Below are 23,197 nucleotides of genomic sequence, written 5' to 3' on the forward strand. Positions count from 1 at the left end.
ACCACTACATGTGTCAGGAAATATTGTTACTTTTAGATCTAAGCTCAAAAAGTTAGTTAAATACCCAAAGTACCATAAGTCAGGTATGTTGAGTAGAAAAACAGCAGCACCACGTTCTGATAAAATAGCACATTTATTAAAAAGAGACAGCATTTCCCATTTTGCAGATATGCCACATCAGAGTAAGATCAGGGGTCTCGGATACATTTCTCAGTCCACCTGCTGCTGCCTACAGCCCCCCCAGAGGGGTGTTTATGCATCCAACACATGTATATCTATACAGTAGGTCTCATTGTTAAGCGCACACTCACACACTCACACTGTGTGAACGTGGCTGTCAGACCTCATTGTGTGTGTGGTCTGCTGCCTGGACGATGGACACGTTGGCAGATGTTTTGCTGTTCAAATTTGTCTCAGTTTAAAATCATTTCACATGTTCAGTTGCTTTTTAAAATGAGGAAGGAAAAAAAAGGAGAAATAGCAACAGGCTTGATATGTTCATCTCAAACAAATTAACATTAATTACAATTCAATTGACTATTTCTTTCTTTTTTTAAGGGAAATTTCAAGGAGTTGGGAATCATGGCCAGGGAATAATTCACTGCTTTACCAATGAGAGAGAAACAATAGGTTGAAAGGAAATGAAGAACCTTTAGCGTCAGATAAGGACACAGAGAGCTTTGATGTAATGGCGGCTATTCTTTGGTTCTCATGTGAATAAAACAGAGCAGATCTTCATTCCACTCTAGTTCATTCAATATGGAGGTGTTTTAACAAGAACAGGTTCCAAAATGGTTGATGAGGAACTAAAAAGAATGTGTTGGAGATACTTTTCACAGTTTTAACTAAACTTTTTTTCTGCCTGGCTTTGCTCCTATAAAAGTTAACTACAGCTATAATTATTATTCTGAGACTTCTGTCGTTTGTGTGGAATGAAAATCTAGCCCAGTAAAGTGTTTTAACAGAAGAGGGAAACAAAAAGAGGCTAACTTGATGCAAGCCAACAAAAGAGCAACCGCAAGGCAAATGATGGTAAAGCACAATGTATTCAATAATTCAAGGCAACAAAGACATACACACAAAAAAATGACATGACTTTAAAATACATGAGGCAGTGCAAAATGTCACACCAATAAAATATCACGTTTTAAAAACTCAAAACAAAACAGATCCTGAGGAAAAAATTCAAACATACAGATCCAAGCGTATTATAAAATATCTCCAGATCAGCCCTACTGATTTAAATTATATATAATAGAATGGAAGATCCCATATTTTCAGACACAATCTCATTTATTTGACTCTCTGACAGTCAGTTCATCTGGCTGCCCGTTATATCTTTTTTAAACTGTACCAACAACCGTTCTCCCCAGAAGAAAGGCCACAAAGTCTTCCTAGAAAAAAACAAAACCTAACACCTCAGCAACAACACAAAAGTGATGAGAACAAAATGGTTGTCACACGATAAAATGTGTGATTTTTGTACTTTATATACACACGCAACTGTGTAGAGGAACAGCACACGGTGACTTTGGTGCTGAACTAAATGAAATTTGGTGCTTGTATGTCTTAAATATGAGTTAAGTTTACAACTTAAAAAGGAAAGAAAAACAACAAAAATCCAAAACTGCCAACAACTGACCAAAAATGTTCTGACGCCAACTTCTGGCTCACCATCAATCAAAATGAGAAGGAGAGTCGAGGAGTGAGGAGGGATCCACAACACCTGAATTATTAACCGTTTTCAAGTACTGCATATGGCAACAGCAATACTAGCAAGGGGGTGTTGGGGGACATTTAAGACGCATTAGTGAAACAGGTAAAATTGTCCTTGAAGTAGAGCTAAGCACTTAAGGGAGCTAACTAGATACATAAATAGGAGGGTTCACAACACTACTCCACTAAAAATGGAGAACAAAGCTGCTTTTCAGTCTGCATGGAAAGCAAAGAAAGGATATCATTTTTCAAAAGCTGAGAAAACACAGACGAAGTGGACTGATAATGTGGCCATTTAAAAAAGAAAAAGGGTTGAAGATAAAGATTTGTCCCTAGTTCAATCAATTAAAGGACCAGAAGCTTAATTGCACTCAAAAGTTGACACTGAATTAACAAAATAGTAAGAATTTTGGAGACACTTTAAACGAGAAATAAAAAAATGTGTTTGACTTTTCACTGACTGCAGGTGGATGGACTGGTGGTTCCACACAGAGCAACTTTGGGGCTATATGAAACAAGTGTATTGACTAGCACAGAGTTTATTACATTAACATGGAGCTGCCTGTTCTCTACGTTTAAAAAAACACGGAGGACTGAAGTCCATGGCCAAAGTCAACACAGCATTCGGTTTGAAATCTAAAACCCAAATGTATGACAAAGAGAGATTACAACCAGCCCTCCAGTTAGCCACTGATGTAAAATGTGGCAAAACACAATTACTCCAAATCAGTTCAATGTTGTTATTAAGGGGTAATGTTTGTCCTTATATACCTCAGAATACCTTTATTAGTCCCACAGAGGGGACATTTGCAGTTACCTGTTAACTCATTTACCAAAGAGGCTTCACAAAATGGTATTATGAAAGCTATTTAACAAATTAAACAGGCCACAGTTTTTGTTTTTTCTGAGAAATTAAAAAATACATTCTTTGGTGAAACAAAAAAAGGCAGGCATGCAAACTAATGACTTCAGAGAAAAGGCGAAGCTCACAGTAAATAGAGAGATCTGAAGACCCCCACTCACTTGAGCTACAGCGTTTCACAGCATAAACTTTGACTCTGGTGTCTCTTACTGAATTTTTTTTATTCCACGTTCCGACTTTCTAATGTTTTAACGTTAAAAATGAATTCTTGTCAGAAAACAGGACTTAATTATGATAACACCTATAATGGCCCTAAAAATGTATTTGGTGGAACGATGCAAAGTAAGTCATGCTTCACCACACGTCACCAACAGATTTGTGTAACCCAACCTAAATGTATGCAAAAAGGCAGGCTGATTTAGACAGCAAATAATTCCACCCACTGCAGAGCTGGCTCAACGCCTAATTCTTACTTAAACAACTTATGGCAAGTAGATGATGGCACGTCAACAAAAGGACCAACTAGATCTGAGTGGAAAGACGTAAACATTTAGAGAAAAATGGGAGCCTCTCAAATGCCAACTGTGTTACCTCTTACCTATTCTATTTAACCAATTTCTAAGCAGCACCATTTCCAATTTGATGTGTGACCAGATGCGTGTTAAACAGAGTGTGCTTCCTTGCTACACCCAGTACAAAAACGATGCTTTTTAGCTTATAAAACGGGCCCAGACAAATCCCTCCTGAGCATCTCTTAGCTGCTGAAATGTGGTTTCAAACCGTGTAGACTGGCATCTGTAAATCCTGCACGATCTCTGAGTGGAAATGATTAACATTGTTCAAAAGTGTCAGCAGAAGTGGATGCGAAACACATTCACGAAGAAGCGCACAGCACACACTTCCAACAACTCCTTTTCTTCCGGTAGAATTGGACAGCAGCCATTGCTCCACGGCGAAGTGGCGTCCCGAAAAGTTATTGTCTCTTATTGTCCTCTGTCGTCCAGATTTTCTCCAAGCTCTCTCCCTGTGTGTATGCCTTTACCTGTTCTGCAGATGACCCCCCCCAAACCCCCACCCTCCTTCTCCCCCTCCATAGTCTCTTGCCGTCTTGTCTGTTTGACGCCCCCTCCACCGACAGTTGTAGCTCACAGCCGACAGAGGCAGAACAGTGTGGGGATGAAGACCCCGAACGCCACCAGGATGGGGAACATGAGGCTGCTGTTGTCTGCGGCGTATGGGTTTGGTGTTCGGGGGCCGGACTGGACCCTGGGCTTGGAACCTCCAGGAATCTTTTTCTTCCCACCTTCCTCGCCTGGCTCACTTTCCTCCTCTTCTTCCTCCTCCTCCTCAGGCTTCTCCAAGCCAGGGTGCGGCTGAAGTTTGGGCACATCTGTCCAGAAAATAAAAAGGGTGAGGGAAGTCCAAAATAACAGATATTTTTCAGCACCACTTTTGGTATCAGGTCCATTTCTTTTTTGTCTTACATCCTTCAGGGATGCAAACTCATCAGGTATGAAAAAGGTGACAAGGATCCGAGCCCCCCGAATATCGGCTTTAAAATTAGGAATAACAGATGATTTTAGCAGTCGGAACAACTAAAGCAGCAGTGTTAATAATAACAGAAACGCCAAAGAGTCATATCTAATAGAAATATATAAAAGCATTTATTTTAATTGTGTAGCAGTCAGTTAACTAAGTTCATAAACTCAACAAGTACTATACTTACAATTTTGAGATACTTGTACTTTACTTAAGTATGTAAAGGTTTTGCTACTTTGTTCTTCTACTCCTCCTACAATTCAGAGGTACGTGGTGTACTTGTACTCCACTACATGTATTTAATACCTTTAGTTACTTTACAGATGTGGATGAATGATATGAAATATAACCAAGTGTTAAATCAGACTGTAGTTACACTTGGAGTAAATTCACAAGCTACCCTGCAGTATACAAAGTCATTCAAACTAGCTGCACCTTTACCAGCTTTGAGAACACTTTAATGATCAATCATTATAAAACATATCATATATATTATTCTGAAATGGACCAATCTGCACAATGACTACTTTTACTGTCGCTACTTTAACTATATTTTGATGATAATACTTTTCTACTTTTACTTGAGGAACATTTTGAATGCAGTACTTTTACTGTAACAGCATATTCCAACACTCTGGTACTTCTACTTTTACTCAAGCTGCTGAAGTGAGACCCTCATCGCGGAGCAGCAGAGTTCAGCCGACAGGCAGGAAGACTCGAGCACACAGCTCGCGCCCATTATAATATATAAAAAGATAACACCATGCTCGCGGCCGCAGATTACTTCGGGTCCCGGCAACCAAACAGATGGACAGAAGCGCTTGTCAATTGTACATTGTTTTGCGAGATTAATTTGCGATGGGTTGAGGCCATTTTAGAATAGTGGGAAATGTGTAGGATATCCCGAACTGGTAGTAATTCTCTCTGACCAATCAGTGGTCTGCAGTGTTTTAACTCATCCTCAGCTTGCTTTTAACCTTCATCAAACAGTACCAAAAAAGTACCAGTCTGATCCACATCTCTTGCTGATGGACAACCTATGAGTAGAGCTGCATCTTACCATGCAGTGGAAATGCAGCATTAAGTCCTCAACGTCTGTACTAAAATGAATACATCTGGTTGGACAAGACATTGTAATGTACTTAAATGCAAATTTCAGAAGAATATGTTTGTCTCATTACTCACCGTCTGATGTCCCCTTCATTACATAGAGAGCGCAGACCTTGGGGTTGTCATAATAACCCTGAAACACAGAATAACAGATTAAATGAAAAGTAATTGAATACCACACAGCTTGTTTCTAACAATGATCCATAAGGTTTTTCGCTTTCAAGAAACAACAAAGTAAAGGCCTGAGCACCCTTATCTAAGTAATGTCTTCACTTTGACACAATCTATAAAAAGGCTTCCTTTCTTGCCTTTTCTTCTGAATTTATCTCACACTGTGAAATAAGAATCAACATTTGGTGCAGACAATGCAGTGAACAATGCAAAACAAAAACGCCTGTGCTTGAGCGATGTTGTCTATTTATTGTTGGAATAATGTCATTTTGCAGGAAGAGCGGAAAGCGTGTCTTGGACAAAATGCACAGAGAGCAATGGCAAAAAATAAAATAAAATAGGGAAAATGAGGTCACTGCAGAAAAAGCATTTTTTGAAGTATGCCACCATGCACATTTAGCCTACAGGCAGATGTTCTACAAACCCAGAGACAGAACCCAAAGCTTGAAGGGAAATCTAATAATATACGCATTTCTGCGGCCTGCAGCAGGTTGCCAAGAAACAGAATAAAAAAAAATAAAAGAACAAAGGTAATGTACTCCTATATTCGAATTACAGGTGCAACTACGTGTCAAATAAAGGCTGACAAGATCATTCCAAATTAAAGTCTTTCTGTGGCAATAAATATATATAACATGTTTTCTTCTGTGGGCAATTGATAAAGTATATTGAATCTAATCTTGGGTGTTTTTGTCCATTTTTACAGTAGGACAAATCAAACTTATGCAGACAGAAAAATCATCCATTCAAAAATACTTCCCTCCCCTTGACATAGATTTCTGGTCAATACAAAGTTATGCAAACAGCACAGGCGTACAGTATGACATGGAGATGAATGGATGGCTAGGAGGACAAAAAGGGAAGTGTAATATGAATCACGTGATGGGAGGAACCAAATCATAAAATCAATCACTCCTGAAGTCCCAGGGCAGGAGCTGCTGGATATATTACCACTGAGTAAAATGTGACAAGAAAACATATACTAACCTCTTTACAAAGATAGCAATAGATAAGAGGGCATTTCACTTATTTATAGATCAGACCAAAATCCTCAATTCAGCTCTATCTGGATTTGTTAATAAAAACTAAATATACTTAAACGCTGCCATGAGGACTAGTTCCTTATTCATTTAATTGTTATCATTGGATAATTAAGACTTCTTTTTTATTTCTCAAAAATGGCACCACTTACCAACAGCTCATGCTTCTTAATATCTATGTGTGCATATGTTTCTCTTCTGCTTTAACCTGCTTAAATATGAAATGTTTCTGAAAACGTCAGGTGTTTGTTTATTGTTCGATGTACTAAAGCCTTTCCTAAATCACAGTAAACGGCAATCTTGTCTATGAAGAATGGAAACAAAGGCAAGCAACCACTGAATGGGTAAATAGCTGAATAATAAAACTGGTATAAATAGTGGCACAAAGATTGATGAGTGCTAGAGAGAATAGTTATAGTTGCACTACCTGACAGGTTAACAGATATGATCTGAGGGCAGCCAGATGTGAGGCTGTTTTAAGTCATTTGCATGGCCCACACGCACTCAAGCCGGCTGTCAGCAGCCCTTTCAGACATGGAGCTTATTATGTAAATGTTCCGTTGATTTTACATGTCGGGCTGCAGTCCCTTAGCCATACAGGTTACGAGGATGGTTTTATCTAACACATCTGAAATGAATGCCATCACATTAAAAAGGAGCAGTTGGGGGAAATTCTCCAAATTGTAACTTATTAACTTCACTATCTCGTTTGTCCAACATACTGAAAAACTACAAGCTGTTGTTGCACACACGCTGGTTTTTATACAGATTGAACAAACAAGATACGATGTTTGTAATTTGTGTGTTTGAGAGTTGCTGGTAGCGGATATTGTTATCTATGGAAAGAGCTCAGTTAACTGTTTGCACTAATGTCACAATGAGCTAACCTGCTGCTGGAGGTAGCTTCATATTTAACAGACAGGAAAGACGTTTCAAATCATGTCATCTATCTTTTAGAAATAATTGTATTCCCTAAATTGTCCAACTATTGCTTTAAATCTTGTCCCTAGATATGTTCTTATTATAACTGGAGTTCTTTTTATTACTAGATAGTCTTTGATTGAAGTCATTTCAATATAAAATCACATTATTTGTTCTTTCTGACCTTTCATCAAGCAAAGCTGCCGATCATGTTGAGAATATAAATTAATAATTGAACAAATTGACCCCCACCCCCCTTTAAACATGTTGGGTGTTGGCTTGAATAAAGTCTTATTTATAATATTATATTCGTTATCAAAACTCTTGAGAATGCCATCTTTTTTTAAATATAATGTGACTTATATATTTAGTTCTGTTCATCAACTGAAAGAAATTGACTAGATGACATTATATTTATGCCACACCAAACAAATGTCTTCATTTTGACTTGACATACTGCATTTTAAATTACTATCTTACTTTGTGAAAGGCTGACAAAACCAGGAAATCAACCATTTAGGTTTATTATAGATTAGTGGAAATTTAATACACTTCTAAATAACCAGTTTCTGTTCAACCTGCCAGGCCTGTTTGAACTAGTAAAGCGACTCACAACTGGGGTTATCATACTGCTATTCACAAGAGTCGTTGTAAAATAAACAAACTGACACTCCCTTTTGACTTTCACTGGAGTTAAGAAATGTCTCATCCAATCCAAATAAAAACAGCTCACCTTTACGAACTCTGCAGTGAGCTTGCCGTTGAAAGTGGAGACCTCTCCTTGTACGCTCAGTTTACCACGTCTAATAGAGAAGGGTACTATCTCATCGTGAGCTGTACTGTGGCCCACGCGCTCGAAGATGTCCAGGTCCTTCACCACCACATGGCCGTTTAGACGGACGTCAAACACCTAGGAAAAACATTTTCCCAAGTCAGGAAGGAAACACACAGCTTAATCATTTGGCCATCAATAGAGTAAAGTTAGTCAACTGAAACTGTAGCTCGACTAGTATTCCAGGTTTTTCACCTTCAAAGTAATGTTAAAACAAATAGGGATTTATCTCGGCAAACATTTTGACAGGTGTGAATAATAAATAAATAACGGATTCATCTCATTCAGCTACTTCAGTTTCAGGGTCCTAGTATTGCATGCAGGCTCGCTGCCATGCCTTACAGAGACTACTAAACAATAGAGCCATTATTAATGTGGATAGGAACACCTGCACTTTTCCTATCTCAAGTTTTATTGTTTTTATTATCAATTCAATGGCCCTGTGGACCCATTTGATCCGACCACCAATGTAATTTCACTTATGCCTAATGTGGCTTCTTTTCAATACATGATTGACATCTCCCTCACTCCTGTGAAGGTTGGACAAATTACACCTAATCCTTTGAGTACAGGGGTGTGACAAAACTCTCAGCCTTGAAATTCGCCTGATATTTCACAATTGAGTCTTAAATGTTTATAAATACTTACATAAACTGCATTATTATCCATCTACAGAAAAAATACTTCAAGGACTAATTGATCGTCTAAATCTTTGGCACTTGCTAATCTGTTAATTTATCGTTGCATCTTATATTGAAATGTATAAAACTGAAAATAATAACAGGCCTTGTTCAATGCATACCTTTTCCATTCAAACTGTGCAGATGAAAATGACAAATGTATTAAACACAAAACACACTGATTAATTTATTCCAATACCTTTTGCTGTGACTGGGCAAAGTAAACTTCAGCATACTTCATTACTAGTATATAGTCTCCTTCGTCACGAATGGGGATCTCATATCCAAAAGTGTCCTCATTGTAGCGCTCTGTCTGATACAGAATCTGGTCCTCTGGACTGGAGCGCAGTATTGGCAGGCGCAACCCATAATCAGACGCTACAAAAAGAAGAATTGCATCAGTGTTATAGTGCACTTTGATCACGAAGCCACATTAATATCTGTATAACTGGAAAACGGATCATGTTTTAAGTCAAGCATAGCACCACATTGTGCAAGCCCTGACCTTTTCATGCACTCAATGAAACACAGTGCCCTTCTGTCTCAAATGGCAAGTTACCACACTGTGTTCCCTTAAACTTGCATTTATAGGATTTCAGCTTAATAACTGGAGCTAGGAATGACTCTCTGCAGTCAATATCATATCATCACCTGCTTCCTCTCCATGCTGAGAGGGGCGGAGCGTACTCCTTTATGCTGACTCCTCGTTAGTTTGTGGTTACTTGCGGAAGCCAGACCATGCAGAGGTTTCTATTAGACATTTCTGTTTCGGAGGAACATATTTTACCTTCACAATGTCATTCTAAGCAACACCTTTACAGGTGAAGCACAGCAAGACAAGCATACCTATATTAGCAGTTAACACCAACTCACCTTTGCCAAGTTTCCCTTCCAATGGGTCCTTCTTGAAGTGAATACCGTGCACGTCTACATGCGATTCACCTCCGGAATTCACAGCCCAGATCACCCGGTCGGCCAGGCTAAGGCCCCCGCCGTCCGCCCCGCACGGCTCCGCCAGTAGCGACAGCACCGATGCAACCAGCCCGGCGACGAGCTGCGCCGTGACCCGCTGCATTGCCCCTCACAGCCCGGTCCTGGACACGGAGAAAGACAGTGTCGGTATCCGCTTGCCTGCAGCATAGACTCATCAAGGAAGTAATCCTTCCACATTTAACATTAACCACATAAGGTTAGCTAGCGTAAAGAGCTAGCAAGCTTGTCTTGATGACATGCAACATGATATCTGTGTTAGCCAGCATGCTAACGTTAACAGTACCAATACCGGCTGTAGCACACACGCACAAAGAAACATATAAAACAACGCTGAATATACAAACAAGTATCTGATCTTATTGTTAACAAAATCATGATTTACCAGCTCTGATTTTAATTGGATAAACTACAAGAAAATTATTAATTCGCAGCGATAACCGTGAGTCGGTTAGGCTAGCTAGCTACCCTACCTGTCTAACCAGAAATACTTATGTGAAACCCCAGCTCATCAAATATCTCTCACCTTCCCCTTCCACAAATGCCTTGATCCTCTCCTGTGCCAATGTGTGAAATAATCTCTTCTGTTACAGTCTCACCAGGAGCCTGGACACTGTAAGGTAACTTTACGGTGGGCAGATATTCTCAGTTGCTGGTGGCAACAGCCTGCTACACTGACTTTCATTCAATGTGTGCATCCGACCAGCATTTGCTCTGTTAGCATCAACTGCAAGTCAAGCCCCCAGGAAGTGCGCCGGACGTTAAAGCAGGTTTTCGTAGTGGCCAAATGGTGGAACTACAACTTCCGTGTCAGTCAGTGACGTCCAAATAACTTTATCCCATTGACTTACATTGGGAAATAGACGTCTTTAAATCAGTGTATGATTTTTTCCTTAGCTTAATAAATGACCCAGTAGGAACAATTGTATTGACCTAATTTGAATCATTAGAGTCTTACATTTTTTAAATGCGCTTAAAGCCAAACACATTGTTATTTCTCCTGCCCATTCATTTGACTGAGCAGAGCTGGAGATCGGAGGCGGGGCTTAAGGGAAAGCTAAACTGCGCATGCTCTATGGGCCGACATACGGGTACTTTTGCTCTCGAGATGCAGGCCATATGGGCTTCAGGCGCCACTGAGAAACTCTCTTAGGATTGAACGGAGTCCCGCCTCCAACGCTGTATCCACTTCTCTTTATGCTGCAAGTGTGCAGGAGGCTGAGCAGTGCTACCTAACCTGAGCTTCCCCATGACCGATGAGTGACACGGACTCTGTCCAATCACATCCTCCTGCTAAGATTTCCTGAACCATTAAAACATATCATATCACAGCCCAATTACGTCTTAGTGAATTGTACAAATGACGACTTAAAGGCTTTAATAGAGAAATGCATTTGATGTAACTTGCACGGTGGTATACAAATATATTTATATATAGTAACATTGATCGACAGAAGCGTAAAGACTGAAACCCCCTGTGTCTTTTTTCCACGTCAAGCCATGATTTGATGAGTTTAAAGCCCTGAGTTTAGCCTCTCAGGCAGCATCGTCATCAAGGTATTTTACAGTGTCTTTTACATTTGTAATTCAATTATTCATAGTCGTCTTACGTTGTAGCAAAGCCCTTTCCTTTGCACCGAAATTAAATAATCAATCACTCCAAACCTACATTTGACTATTCCTAGTCGGTTACCAGTTCTTCTCTCACTGGCAACCAAAGGTCAAATATATTCAAGGATCTATTTCCTACAATATTATTTGAGGGACTGAAAAGCATAAATAGGTATTTGTTGTAAATATAGTACCACAATAATACCATGGATGTATAATAAGAACACGGGTTCTTTAAGAAATATTCACGCCCCCCTTTTTCCGGTATGGTATGGTCCGGCCCTTGTCCAATCACAAGAGTCCAACGCAGCGCGCACACGGTCCACTCCAGATATGACCAGACAGTAATGAATGAAGAAAGTTGCTATGGCAACAGCAACACCTCGATGCATGACAGGTGTTTCCGTGAGCTTTTGGTTTTATCTTGGTAAACATTTGTACAAATATGTACAATCTGGTAGGCTACAGTTAAATTAGTTCCTTTAGTGGGATATATACATTTGATTAAAATGTTGCAATACATTTGCATTACAGAAACTTCAAAGTCAGGACATTTTCTACAAAGTAACATTGGCCTACTTTAGCATAATGTGCAAATATTAGTTCCTGGCAGCGTTTTGCTGCTGCTTGCAACACTTGTTCTGCTTAAAACAAGTGGCCCAGGGGAAGCCTAGTGCAGTTGTATCGTGGGTGTTGCTGTGCCTGCAACAATCTCCTCTTTTTTCCTACATAGGCTACTAGGCCTACTAATTATTCCTCTGTACATGTGGGTGTTGTATTAAGGTTTTTTCATCAATACTGCCAAATGAATGCATACAAATATAACCTAATGAATATGCTTTTAGCAATATGAGTTACTTATGTTACTTATATGTTTATGGTATAAAATAAACGAGTCAAAGGTCACACAGAGACACAGCACAGTTATTCTGATCTAATGGCTTGCACAGTGGTTCTGCAGGTAAAGCTTTTCCAACCAGCAGTCTTAGAGACCTATATGAATAATAGATGTTGTAAGGAGGTTTGTCCCCAAGAAATGCAGTGACAGTGCGCAGTGCATTACTAATATACTGACATTTGACATAGCTTTAATAAAATAGTAAAGATTACATCACCACAGAAAAAAGCCTCTTAAATGTAAACACTTTTTATTTATTTTTACAGTTAACTTGGCAAAATATTTTGCTTACTTTGTTAGACAAAAATGCAAATGTGCATACTGAATTTAATAAATGTATCTCTTTGGCATGCATAAAAATGGCTTTAACAACACAAAGGTGTGGAACGTTCCCACAAATACATCGACGTACATTACAGCAGGAACAACATAATCACATCCACTGTTCACATATGTCATTCCAACTGTATGCTCGCAGACCGGGGTAATATGGATTTTTACTTGCCCCCCAAAGCCAGGTTCAAAGTAATGTTAAACCTCTGAGCATTGAAAGACAAAGGATGCTGCAAACCAGAGCTCTGCAACTTAGAACATCGTTTTAACTGCCATTGATCTAAGGTTGAAGCAAATAAAATATGAAATGTAATTTATGGTTTTGTATTAGAGATCTGCTTCTGTAGTTTTCAGACAGTGATGACTTTATAGGACTATACAGGCACAGTGAAAAATCACAGATGATCACACAGTTACAACACAGGTGTTATATTGCCACATGGGTTCCTGTTGGAGCACCAATGTCACAAAGGACATTCCACTTACAATTTATAATAAAACAAATACTGTGTGAAAACGTACTGTTGAACAATGCACATATTTTTGACATCCTCTCTACAGGAATCCCCTCTTACATTCAGACTATTGTACATTGAAGGCAACATTTTGCAATACTTTTTTTGACCACATAGAAGATGAGACAAGACACCAGCAATATATCCACAGGAAGTTATTTAGTGAGAATTAAAGTGCAAAAACACAAGTCGGACATTCATCATCTAGGCTACAGCAAATTCGGCATCAGTTGAACTTGAGACTTTTCAGGAAGAACACTTATTGATTGAAAGTGTGAGGCGACTCCTCACTCCTTAACATTCAAGGAGTTTTAATTCCAGTGTCATTCAGATTAGGATGGCTCAGAGATCATAGCATGTCCTCTGGTGTACTTGGTCAATTATAGACAAGGACGGAGCTTCACATTCAGCAACGATCATATTCTGATCTTAGCGAGACATCATTCGTACAAACTCTGTGAGGAGAGAAGAGTACAATTATAAAAATGAACAGTTGCAGTGAACTCTGCAGCATACCCTGAAGGGACGATTCTTCCTTAAATTTCCTTATTAACTGTTGTGTCACTTTTGAATATAGATTGTTTTGTTTTGTAAGTTGCAGAGTAACCTAACTATATGAGCCAATAAGCATGTGCCTCTGCATGAGTAGATGCACACTCTGCTTTCTTCCATGTGCTCTTTATAAAGGCAAGTGCAGGTCCAAAAACATGATCCAGGAAAGGTTGCCTAATTTTAAGTGGTGTATACAACAGTGGGAAAAAAGGCACACTATTCTAAGGTAAAATAAATGTATTATTCTATTATCTAACTACCAACATGTATAGACTCAGTGAAACACTGATCACTTGCCCCGAAGACAGTTTGGAGGTTGTCTGCACCACTTAATATTTAGCAAGACTTCCTGGATTGTCTATTAAGTTCCTACATGGTCCCAAAAGGTCTGCAGATTATCCTGAATAACAGCATCATGATTTCTATAAAAATACATTGCTTTTGAGTTTTTTTTAAAGTATATTTTGGCGCGTTGAGCACCACAAACAAATCAATATCTTCAACACTCAACAGCTCACCAAAAAAAATACAGAGTAATTAAAAGCACTGCAGGTAGGAGGGAAAATGTGTATTTGTATTTTGGGGTTAAATGTAAATATAAATTAATTGTTTGTTAAAGCGGATTTACCTTCAAAGTCAACCAGCCCATCACCATTAAGGTCAACATCCCTCAGGATATCTTCCACCTCTTTTAGTCCCACCTGGGAAAAAATGTTGGCAACATTTAGCACAGCACCTCAAACAATGGGTATTCATGCAGTAATGATATACTGTAGAGGTTCTCTCGCATCTAAACCTTACTTGTTGGCCTAACAACTTCCTCATTGCATCTCGGAGCTCAGATGTGCTTATGGCCCCATCTCCATTGGTGTCAAACTGAGAACAAAAAGAAACAACATTAGAAATGGAAAAGCAAATAGTAAAAAAACATCCCAACATGACATCAATTAAGACTCTTACCTCTCTAAAAGCTTCTTTTAACTCTTTTATTCCAATCATGTCTGCAGTTTCGGCGAGGAGTTTTGGGCCCATCAACTCTACAAAATCCTCAAAATCAACATGACCTCCCACTTAAAAAGAGAAAAGTATTTGGCATAGTTTCAGAACCACAATACACAATCAGGATACAATGATATGCTTTACATAATAATACACAATTCAGACTTACAGTTCATGTTTATCTGTTGACTCAGCTCAATGAGCTCCATTTCAGTCGGCATGTATCCCATGGTTCTCATACAGTTTCCAAGGTCTTTACAGCTGATAAAACCATCCTTATCCTTGTCAAACTCCTTGAAAGCATCCCGCAACTCTGTAGAACAACAACAGAAATATTATTAGCGTTTGAGTTGTAGTGCAGTCATTTTAAATACGTTGTGTACTCCTTTATTTATTTCACTTCAGAGTTGGTTTTGAAAAGAACTTTGAAAAACATGTGGTATTTAATCCTCTTGAAATACATTTTGTTAAAGAAATACAAATTAAAAAAGGTAAACTTGCCATCCATTTCCTCCGGTCTCAGCTCTCTGTCCTATTGAGAAATGACATTTAATAATTGGTCAGTACAAAACCAAAAGCATTCATCATGATCACACATCATAACAAACCAAACTTGTCTATGAGCTGCATCTAAATATACCGCCGGCAATGCTGTTACTTGAGTAACACCCGAAACTAAATCAGCGAGCTTCTCCATAACAACCCTCTTCTTCGGACGCCTTACGGTAAAAGGTGTTAACAGTAGTCTGAGCTCACATCTTGATGATAAACATGAATAGTTTGATCCCTATAAAGCAAGACTGGGAACCATAACCCTCTGAGTTCACAGAAGAATGTGACTGTTTCTTTTTTTTCTTCAAGCGCTTGCTTACGATGAACGCAACCTTTAAAGGGCAGAGAGAGAAGCAGACATATCCCAGAGCCCTCAGGGGTTAACAGTAGGAGCAAAATAAGTCTAAACACAACACTGAATGTTGACGTCAGGTTTCAAATAATTGTCTGACCGCAAACACTGATACAGAAAACATCGAAGGTACGTGAGCAAATGGATACTTGGGCAGCCGATCCAACATGTGTGCTCCATCAACGCTTTAATCTGTCACTCCATCACTGTCAGTTCATCAACCCTCATCTCTTACATCGACATGCTCCAGGCCTCATCACTTAACTAATGGGGCTTCCATTGTATTACAGTTTTCATGAAACATGAAATATGAAACATTAAGCCTGCTTGGTCTTTTCGTGCAGTTTACCTATCACTAGACTGAGTGATCAGAAATCTTATTAAAGTGTGGACAAAAAGATAAATAAGCAATGCAGATTGGGTTGTAACTATTTGCTTATGCTGAGAGTTGAAAGGGTATTGATACCACGTTCATATCTCCAAGGTGAACAAGAAGCTCTGGCCAGCAGCTGGTTAACTTAGCTTAGCATACAAATACTGTAGAAACAAGGAAAACAGCATAACTTTGTCGGACGGTAACAAAATGTGCAGATCAGCCTTTTAAAAAATCAAATAGTAAACACGCCATTTCATTTTGGATTTGCACGTCAGAAATGATGATGTAACTCCCCTGTAAAACAACACATGATATGCCTTGTTGTTCAAGCTTTGGCGCTAAGCTAACCTGCAGCTGGCTTCAATTTAATTCAACTGTCAGACATGAGAGTGAAATCAATCTTCTTATCTAACTCTTGGCAAGAAAGTAAACAAGGCCTTACATTTATGCACAAGCCCCTTAACACTCCTTTAGACAGTCGTCAGCTTTCAGGCTCAGTCATTTTCCAAACCCTTGTTTTCCCTACTGAAATATGACAAGATACCAATCAGCAGCAGCAGTAGTGGAAAAAGTAGGAAATTACGATAGAAAGGAATTGAAAGGGTTTACACCCTGGAATGAATAGTTGTTGTGGCATGAGTGATAGGATCCAAGTTAGATATAATGCTGATGTACAAACAGACATATTAAAAAAGGTTTGTCGAGACTTACGTACAGGCTGCCTGCACGTGGCCACTCCTTTACTCAGGAAGACAAAGGTTTGCAACCGTATGTTGCTCACCAGAACGCAGTTTTGTGTCATGGAAACAATGGACTCCTGATAAGGCCCCAGAAACACTGCCTGGCCCATATCCTCACAGGACAGCACCCCTCTGAACCTCCTCTCAGCATCCTGGAGCATCTTTTCCAGAGGGGTGCAGAGACAGTGTTAGAGATCTGAGCAGCTTCACACCACAATGCAATAAAGATAGATATAGGACATGTGAAAGTCAATCTAGACTCTCTCTATTCTTGAATAGCGGCAATGGATTAATTGCTAAAACAGAAGTACTTCTAAGTGGGACGTGCATGTGTATGAAAGAAACTATGTCGTAATATAAAAACATGGCAGAAAGGCTGAACGCATCCATAAAACAGCATGCTGCCAACTTTCCACTCATCATTCATAACTGTTTACTCGCCATGTTGTAGGGACTGGCACTTCACAGTTATACACTGTCACAATAACAGTAAACATACTCAGAAGCAGAGGAAAGACAAGCTAAAGCCCCAGGGAACAGGCTGCAGATGTTGTAATCACATAACCTATTATGCTTTGAAGACATCAGGACACATTTTGTCCCGTGGGATATACAGTACTTGTTTTTTGGAAAATAGTTCTTGTTGCACATCAAAGTTCTGCCAAAGTCTAAAGCCACTAATCTATCTTGTTTTATCACAAACAACTACAACTAGAGCCAACTACTATACCACCAGTGCAGATTAACTTTCGGTTCATAATTACATTTGATTTCAAACACCAACATTAAACAGTGAGGATATTATACACGTCTAACTCTTAAATTAAGTCTGCTATAATCAGGACACATGCTTGTTTTTGTCAAGATATCACAGAAAAACACTCCGTAAGGATTTCATTTACAAACACAAACATACAAATATCTTCCAGGGTTTTTGCAAAATGATATCTGACTTTTGAGCAGAAAGAGCAAATGCAACAGCTGTGAAAAAAATACGTAAAAACACTGCACTACTGTCCAGTTTACTTCACAAGTTTCAATTTCTAAACCAACCAAACAAATTGAGAAAGTCAAATTACTAAAGGGCATCTTACCGTTCTCAGAGGCCAGTCTAAGCAGTTTCCCATTCCAGAGGAGAAAAGAGGCACTAAAAAGGACCATGAGGACCTTTTCTCCGTTAAGTTTGCCGTTTGGATTTTGGAAGAAGTGCAAACAAGCGCAAGACCCATGAAGACTTGGGTGCTAACCTACAGCTCGTTGAAAAAACTGTGAACTGCACTGTACTATGTGGAGAGAGTGACTGTAGCAATAAGAGCAGCCAATGATACAGTGAGAGAGCGAGAGAGAAGTAAGAGTGTGGGTGAGAAACTAAATGAGAGGGAAGTGCATGGGCCAAGAAGGGAAACAGAATTATGCCTATTAAAGGAAAAGAAGGTGATCCACTGTCTTTAAGATATTTCACCCAACTGTCACACCGACCAAACACAGACAATTCAGCACGGATTCACAGGCACTGGACATGAGAATAAACAAGAGAAATGGGGTAAAGGGTGTCCGCTTTCCTGCAGGAGATTACAAGCAAGTGACATTTGTTTCATGGTCACACAAACAAATTGAGAGATGTTGGTTTTTTCTGTAAAAATCAGTACCATGCAGGTTTACAAGAAGACCCTGTAAGGACGTGTTTCCAGGCTCTTCACCTGCACTTTCAAGTAATTGACTATAATACGCCAGTTTGCAGCCTTGAGGTTGCATTTCAATTCATATGTTGCACTATTTCTGAATGCGCTTTTGTTTTTCTTCTCTTACACCCCCACACACACATCATCCTCTGCCCTCTGCAGGCATAGCCAAGGTCACCTTGACCTAAAGCAGCAACGTGGAACCAAAGAAAAACACATTAAGACTGCGAACGTGTGAAGAATACAGTCCATCTATAATTTACAGCTACATGTATATATCTACAGAAAATCAGAACACAGAGAATGAGGTTATCCTTTTCTCTACACAGAACACTAGTGAGGATGTTTCTCTTCATGAATGGCTTCAGACAATTCTCATCCCTGCTGACAATCTGTTCATTTCCATTAAGGCTTGTCGAAAAAAAAAGAAAACACTTTACTTTGATTGCATCGTTTCATACAACATGCCAAAGATAGTGCGTGCATCTCTCCAACCACCATGCCTGTTATTGAACTCCATCTAGCTCATCGTCTCATCAAAGAACCTTTTTGAGGTCACGCTAATGTTTTCACAGAGCTGCCCGCGGACTGACTCACAGGTTATTTGTAGAATCGGTTTTTATACTATACTAGAATATTTTTCTCTCTAAGCCACAAAGGATGATCTCTGTGTTGCCATGCTGAGTCAATTTCATGGTTGAGTGCTTCCTAATTTAAATCACTTCCTGATTTGAGATCAGATTAAAATACAAACACCCTACATGGCAAGAACTAAGCTCTGACTTCTTTCCCAGTCACTTCTAAGTCACTTCTAAGGAAGTGACTGGAAAGAAGTCCAAATAAACAACAAATTATCAGGAGTTTAATCAGCAATGCAGAGCTTTGTGAGGATTTGCAATGTAAAACTAAAACTGATTGCTTTGACAGATTTTAGCTTGGTAAGCCGACAATGATGCAAATCACACTAAGAATCAAAGCATATTAAACGGAGCTCTTTTCTTTTGGGAGAATACATTTAAGGCTCAATATAGAGCCTCCATCACCGTCAGACATTACAGTGTTTATCTTCAAACACCGCGCCGATCTCTGCAGTGTTTTATGATTGAATGATGCAGGAACTTGAATATATCTTTGCCTTTGACCAAACATTAGCATATTTAGAGATTTCCACCTCTCTAGTAGATTTCCTCTGTTCCAGAACATCCACTTCAATAAGAAAGGCCTGCCTGATTGAGAGGGTCTGTAGGAGGTGGTGCTGTATTTACAAGTTACATAAGAAATGGATGTGTAGAAGAAGCTTTTCCCTGCCCAGTCTGTCCGGTAATGACAGTGTTTGCAGACTGCATCACAGAGCACATAAACGTATATTGATTGTAAACAGGACGTCATTGTAGCCTGAGGCCACACTTAACCACTTTATTTCTGTGTGCACTTTTCTAGAAATGCTTGTAACAAAGCACTATTTTCTGCACGGCAAGACTAAGGGAATTTAATGCGTTTTATTTTTAGATATGCCTGACACATATATGTTAATTCATTCAAATGGTGGTGAATTAACTATGAAGTTAACCATACATTGGGTTTTTGGTTTAGGATGTGACTATAGAGTCTTTTTGGGCCTCAATGTCCAGGTGCATCCTTGCACTTCACAAACTAAACGTACAAAAGACATTTGAACAATAATAGAGTTAATAGAATTCATACAAAAAAGCTATTTACTGATCCAGTCATGTGCATACATTTGATGGTCTTACCTGTCCAAACAGTGAATTGAGGATAGTGCGTAAATGTATATCGGATGCAGAAGAAGCAGCACTTGACCTCCGGGAGTGGCGGGAGGACCTGCTGGAGAGCGGAACCAGGGAGCAGGAAGACGGGGACCGACTGCTGACCTGAGCCCCAGCCACGCTGACCCCTTTATGGTCCCTCGGCTCACAGAGGGGAGCCCGGTCATCGTTGCTGTCCGACAGAGAGGGCACCCTGGGGACCGTGCGTATGTGCGTGTGAGAGCGCCGGGGATGCTCAGCTTCAGGCGGTGCGGCTGCAGCCGGTGGAAGGTCGTCCCGGTGCTGCTTCCTGCGGTGGTGGTGCCGGTGTGTGGGCTTGGATGACCTGCAGTGCTCCTTCACACCGTTTTGCTCCGGAGAGTCGGGAACTTGGCTGTGGTGGCTGTGGGACTTACACTTTCCCCGAGTGGCTGCATCGTTACCACTGTCCGGGCTGCCGATGAGGGAGGGGTGGCACAGGGGTCTCCGGGCACTGATTTCGCACTCGGCCGACAGGAAAGACTCCTCGGCTTTGCTGCTGCTGCTGTGGGGCGCGGCGGGACGGTGGTGATGCTGGTGCTGATGCTGACCTCTCCGGCTCTCTGCCGCGCGTTCAGGGAAGTGTGTCGGTTTCCTCGCCGCAGAGGAGGACTTCAGTAAGGAGGTGGTGGATTCCGATTTTGGAAAGGAGGCGCTCATTGCTGCAGATCTGCTCTAGTCTGTCGCTGTGGGTTGATCGTCGATATCATGCACCGATTCCTCTCCATTGGCGACCCATAATAGCACAGCAGCCAGAGCCTGCCCGCGTGAAGTTAGGATACATCTCACCACCTGATTGCTGTGCGGCAGCGCGCGCACACAGAGGGGCACACACGTCGCTGCAGCGCGTCACCCTTTCATTGATGTGAATGCTGGTCCCTGGTATCCTGGCAATGACGTGGGTGTGGATGTATAGTGAGATATACACCTATCAGAGGTGAGCTAACTTTCCCATGACAAAGGCAGACCAACCAGATATACATTCCAAAGCATACGTATTGTTGCTATAGGGGTGATTCGAATTATGCAAAATGTAAGATACATATCATTCTGGGTGTGGACACAACATCCTTAGAAAATATACAATATACAATCCCACTTATAATGAATTCATATGTAAAGCCATTAATGATCCTATATTGCTAAGGATATGGCAGCAAAATGTGAGTGAAGCTTTTAAACATAAAGTGTGTTTTGTTGGCTTTGCTCTCCCAGTGGACAACATTGAATTTAAACCGTATTGTGTCTATCGAGAGCCAGATTAACCTGCTCTGGGGCCTCAGTGCAAAAATGAGGCATGGTTCCCCATCCCCCCATATCATTAGTTATACACTGAAATGACTCATGCAGGTAAGTTAGTCTGTGATCCTTTGCTTTAACACAAACGCGTTCAAAGTTATGCATTATTTGGGCATACTATTGTTGAAACAGGGCATCCCTGTATGACAGGGCCTCAAGATTGTGAAAAAGTCAAGTAGCAACCTGGCCTAGTGCCTTAAATCTTTATGCTTTCTTATGGCCAGGAGGGGGCGACGCCTCCGGTTGCAAAACGAAGTCAGATTACACAGAAGTTTATGAGAAAATGTAGTGATGTCAGAGCATACTGCTCAAAGGATAACCCTTGAGCATACTATACTTGTATGCACTTCATATTGTTATCCCCTCGCACAATGCTACAGTCCTGCTCTCTCTCAAACGAGCTTCACTTACACTGCTGCTGTGTTTAATATCCTGAGCAGTATTGTAACAATAACTACTATTACCTTCTTTAATAATTAAAGAGCTGTGACACTGAAACAAAAACAATTATGTTCCCATAAAACATGCACTTTATAAATACGAGCAGTAAGGGCTTTCTATTATTGGCATCAACCTCACATCAGCATGTGCCTCTATCCACCGACGTTACAGGCCTACAGATGGTGCAACACTTGAACATCTTTAAACTAAAATGAGATCAGAGGCAGAGGCAAAGATTTTCCCAGTGAGTGATGCAGACTTGTGTTCAGCATCCTTTTCAGTACAAGCAGGTGTAAGGCCTAATAACCCTATGTATTCTTTATGAACCCATGAAACCAAAATGTATGAGTGATGAAGGCACTATATTTATGTAAAGAGAGACACTAGAAAAAACAAATCATTTGGAGAGGTTGGGTTATTTTGCTGCCTTAAGTTGTGTTCTTTCAGACTAGTGAAAAGAAAATATCGAATTAGTTTGTTTTGTTGCACTGTGACTATTTGTGTCTGTACAGGACAGTTAGCATTAGATATTGCCTAATTTGCATATGTCAACTTGCAAAAAACTGAACCATACATCTTTTTGTTATTTTTTCATTACCCTGTTCTGTCTTGCAAAATGTATGCATGTTCACAATAAGTTATTTTCATACTATCTGAGTGATTTGCCCAATAGGTAACCTTGTTTATATAACATTTATTCGTAAAAGCATAGCTCAACTCCCCTCTGTAAAAAAAACCTTCGACTCTTACATGTGAATGTATTTAGTTACTCAATAACATAATGTGTCATATGTATATTTAAAAATATTTTTTCAGAAAAAGTTGTAGTCCACTGGAGAGTTTTTTATGGTGATAGCCATTCGTTAAAATGTTTTCCCATGTTGTGGTGTCTCTCCTTCACATCATGTAATATTGCCTCAGCATTTGAATGCTTCTGGCTTCAAATTCTCCAGAGGGAGTGTGACAAGAAATAATTGCTGTGGAATCAGAGCAGCGACAACATCATTGCACGCTTCCCTGTGCCACCTATTTAAAACTGCATCTGAGTGAAATAAGACAAAACAATCTATTTGTCCCCTTGTTTTTCATTATGTGTCTTATCACTACCAGAGTGCCAATTCTGCAGAAGGCAATAATCTCCAACATTGGTCCTGGTGTGTTGTAATCAGTATTTCCTATTT

General features: G+C 40.0%; 2 protein-coding genes across 4 annotated transcripts; both read right to left on the reverse strand.

Annotated features, from left to right (window-relative positions):
- Positions 1-117: 117 nt before the first annotated feature.
- Positions 118-10,591, reverse strand: mlec (malectin). The gene is made up of 6 exons (XM_034118018.1): positions 10,388-10,591; positions 9,745-9,965; positions 9,071-9,249; positions 8,093-8,269; positions 5,303-5,360; positions 118-3,968 (listed from the first exon to the last, which is right to left on the reverse strand). The coding sequence occupies exons 2-6, from the start codon at positions 9,944-9,946 to the stop codon at positions 3,724-3,726; spliced, it is 861 nt and encodes a 286-aa protein (XP_033973909.1). The 5' UTR covers positions 9,947-9,965; positions 10,388-10,591; the 3' UTR covers positions 118-3,723.
- Positions 10,592-12,634: 2,043 nt separating this feature from the next.
- Positions 12,635-21,027, reverse strand: cabp1a (calcium binding protein 1a). 3 transcript variants are annotated; one of them, XM_034118317.1, is made up of 8 exons: positions 17,884-18,066; positions 16,765-16,950; positions 15,271-15,301; positions 14,939-15,082; positions 14,731-14,840; positions 14,572-14,646; positions 14,399-14,471; positions 12,635-13,673 (listed from the first exon to the last, which is right to left on the reverse strand). In XM_034118317.1, exons 1-8 carry the CDS (start codon positions 18,016-18,018, stop codon positions 13,648-13,650), a joined length of 780 nt encoding a protein of 259 aa, XP_033974208.1. In that variant the 5' UTR covers positions 18,019-18,066; the 3' UTR covers positions 12,635-13,647. The 3 variants fall into 3 exon arrangements, with proteins under 3 accessions (XP_033974208.1, XP_033974207.1, XP_033974206.1); XM_034118316.1 differs by lacking the exons at positions 16,765-16,950; positions 17,884-18,066 and adding an exon at positions 20,226-21,027; XM_034118315.1 differs by lacking the exon at positions 16,765-16,950 and having other exon boundaries at positions 17,884-18,057.
- Positions 21,028-23,197: the final 2,170 nt, after the last annotated feature.

Source organism: Trematomus bernacchii, unplaced genomic scaffold, assembly GCF_902827165.1.
Source record: "Trematomus bernacchii unplaced genomic scaffold, fTreBer1.1, whole genome shotgun sequence".
NCBI lineage: Eukaryota > Metazoa > Chordata > Actinopteri > Perciformes > Nototheniidae > Trematomus > Trematomus bernacchii.

What these genes read in the sequence shown, in the direction of transcription:
- mlec (XM_034118018.1), bottom strand. Translation starts at nt 9,946, where the DNA reads ATGCAGCGGGTCACGGCGCAGCTCGTCGCCGGGCTGGTTGCATCGGTG. An exon ending in GGAAGGGAAACTTGGCAAAG is followed by an intron (nt 9,250 to 9,744) that starts GTGAGTTGGTGT and finishes TTCTTTTTGTAG; the next exon opens with CGTCTGATTATGGGTTGCGC. An exon ending in TCACTGCAGAGTTCGTAAAG is followed by an intron (nt 5,361 to 8,092) that starts GTGAGCTGTTTT and finishes TCTGTGTTTCAG; the next exon opens with GGTTATTATGACAACCCCAA.
- cabp1a (XM_034118316.1), bottom strand. Translation starts at nt 20,936, where the DNA reads ATGAGCGCCTCCTTTCCAAAATCGGAATCCACCACCTCCTTACTGAAG. An exon ending in GAGACCGGAGGAAATGGATG is followed by an intron (nt 15,083 to 15,270) that starts GCAAGTTTACCT and finishes GTTGTTCTACAG; the next exon opens with AGTTGCGGGATGCTTTCAAG. An exon ending in TGGGCTGGTTGACTTTGAAG is followed by an intron (nt 13,674 to 14,398) that starts GTAAATCCGCTT and finishes CTCTCCTCACAG; the next exon opens with AGTTTGTACGAATGATGTCT.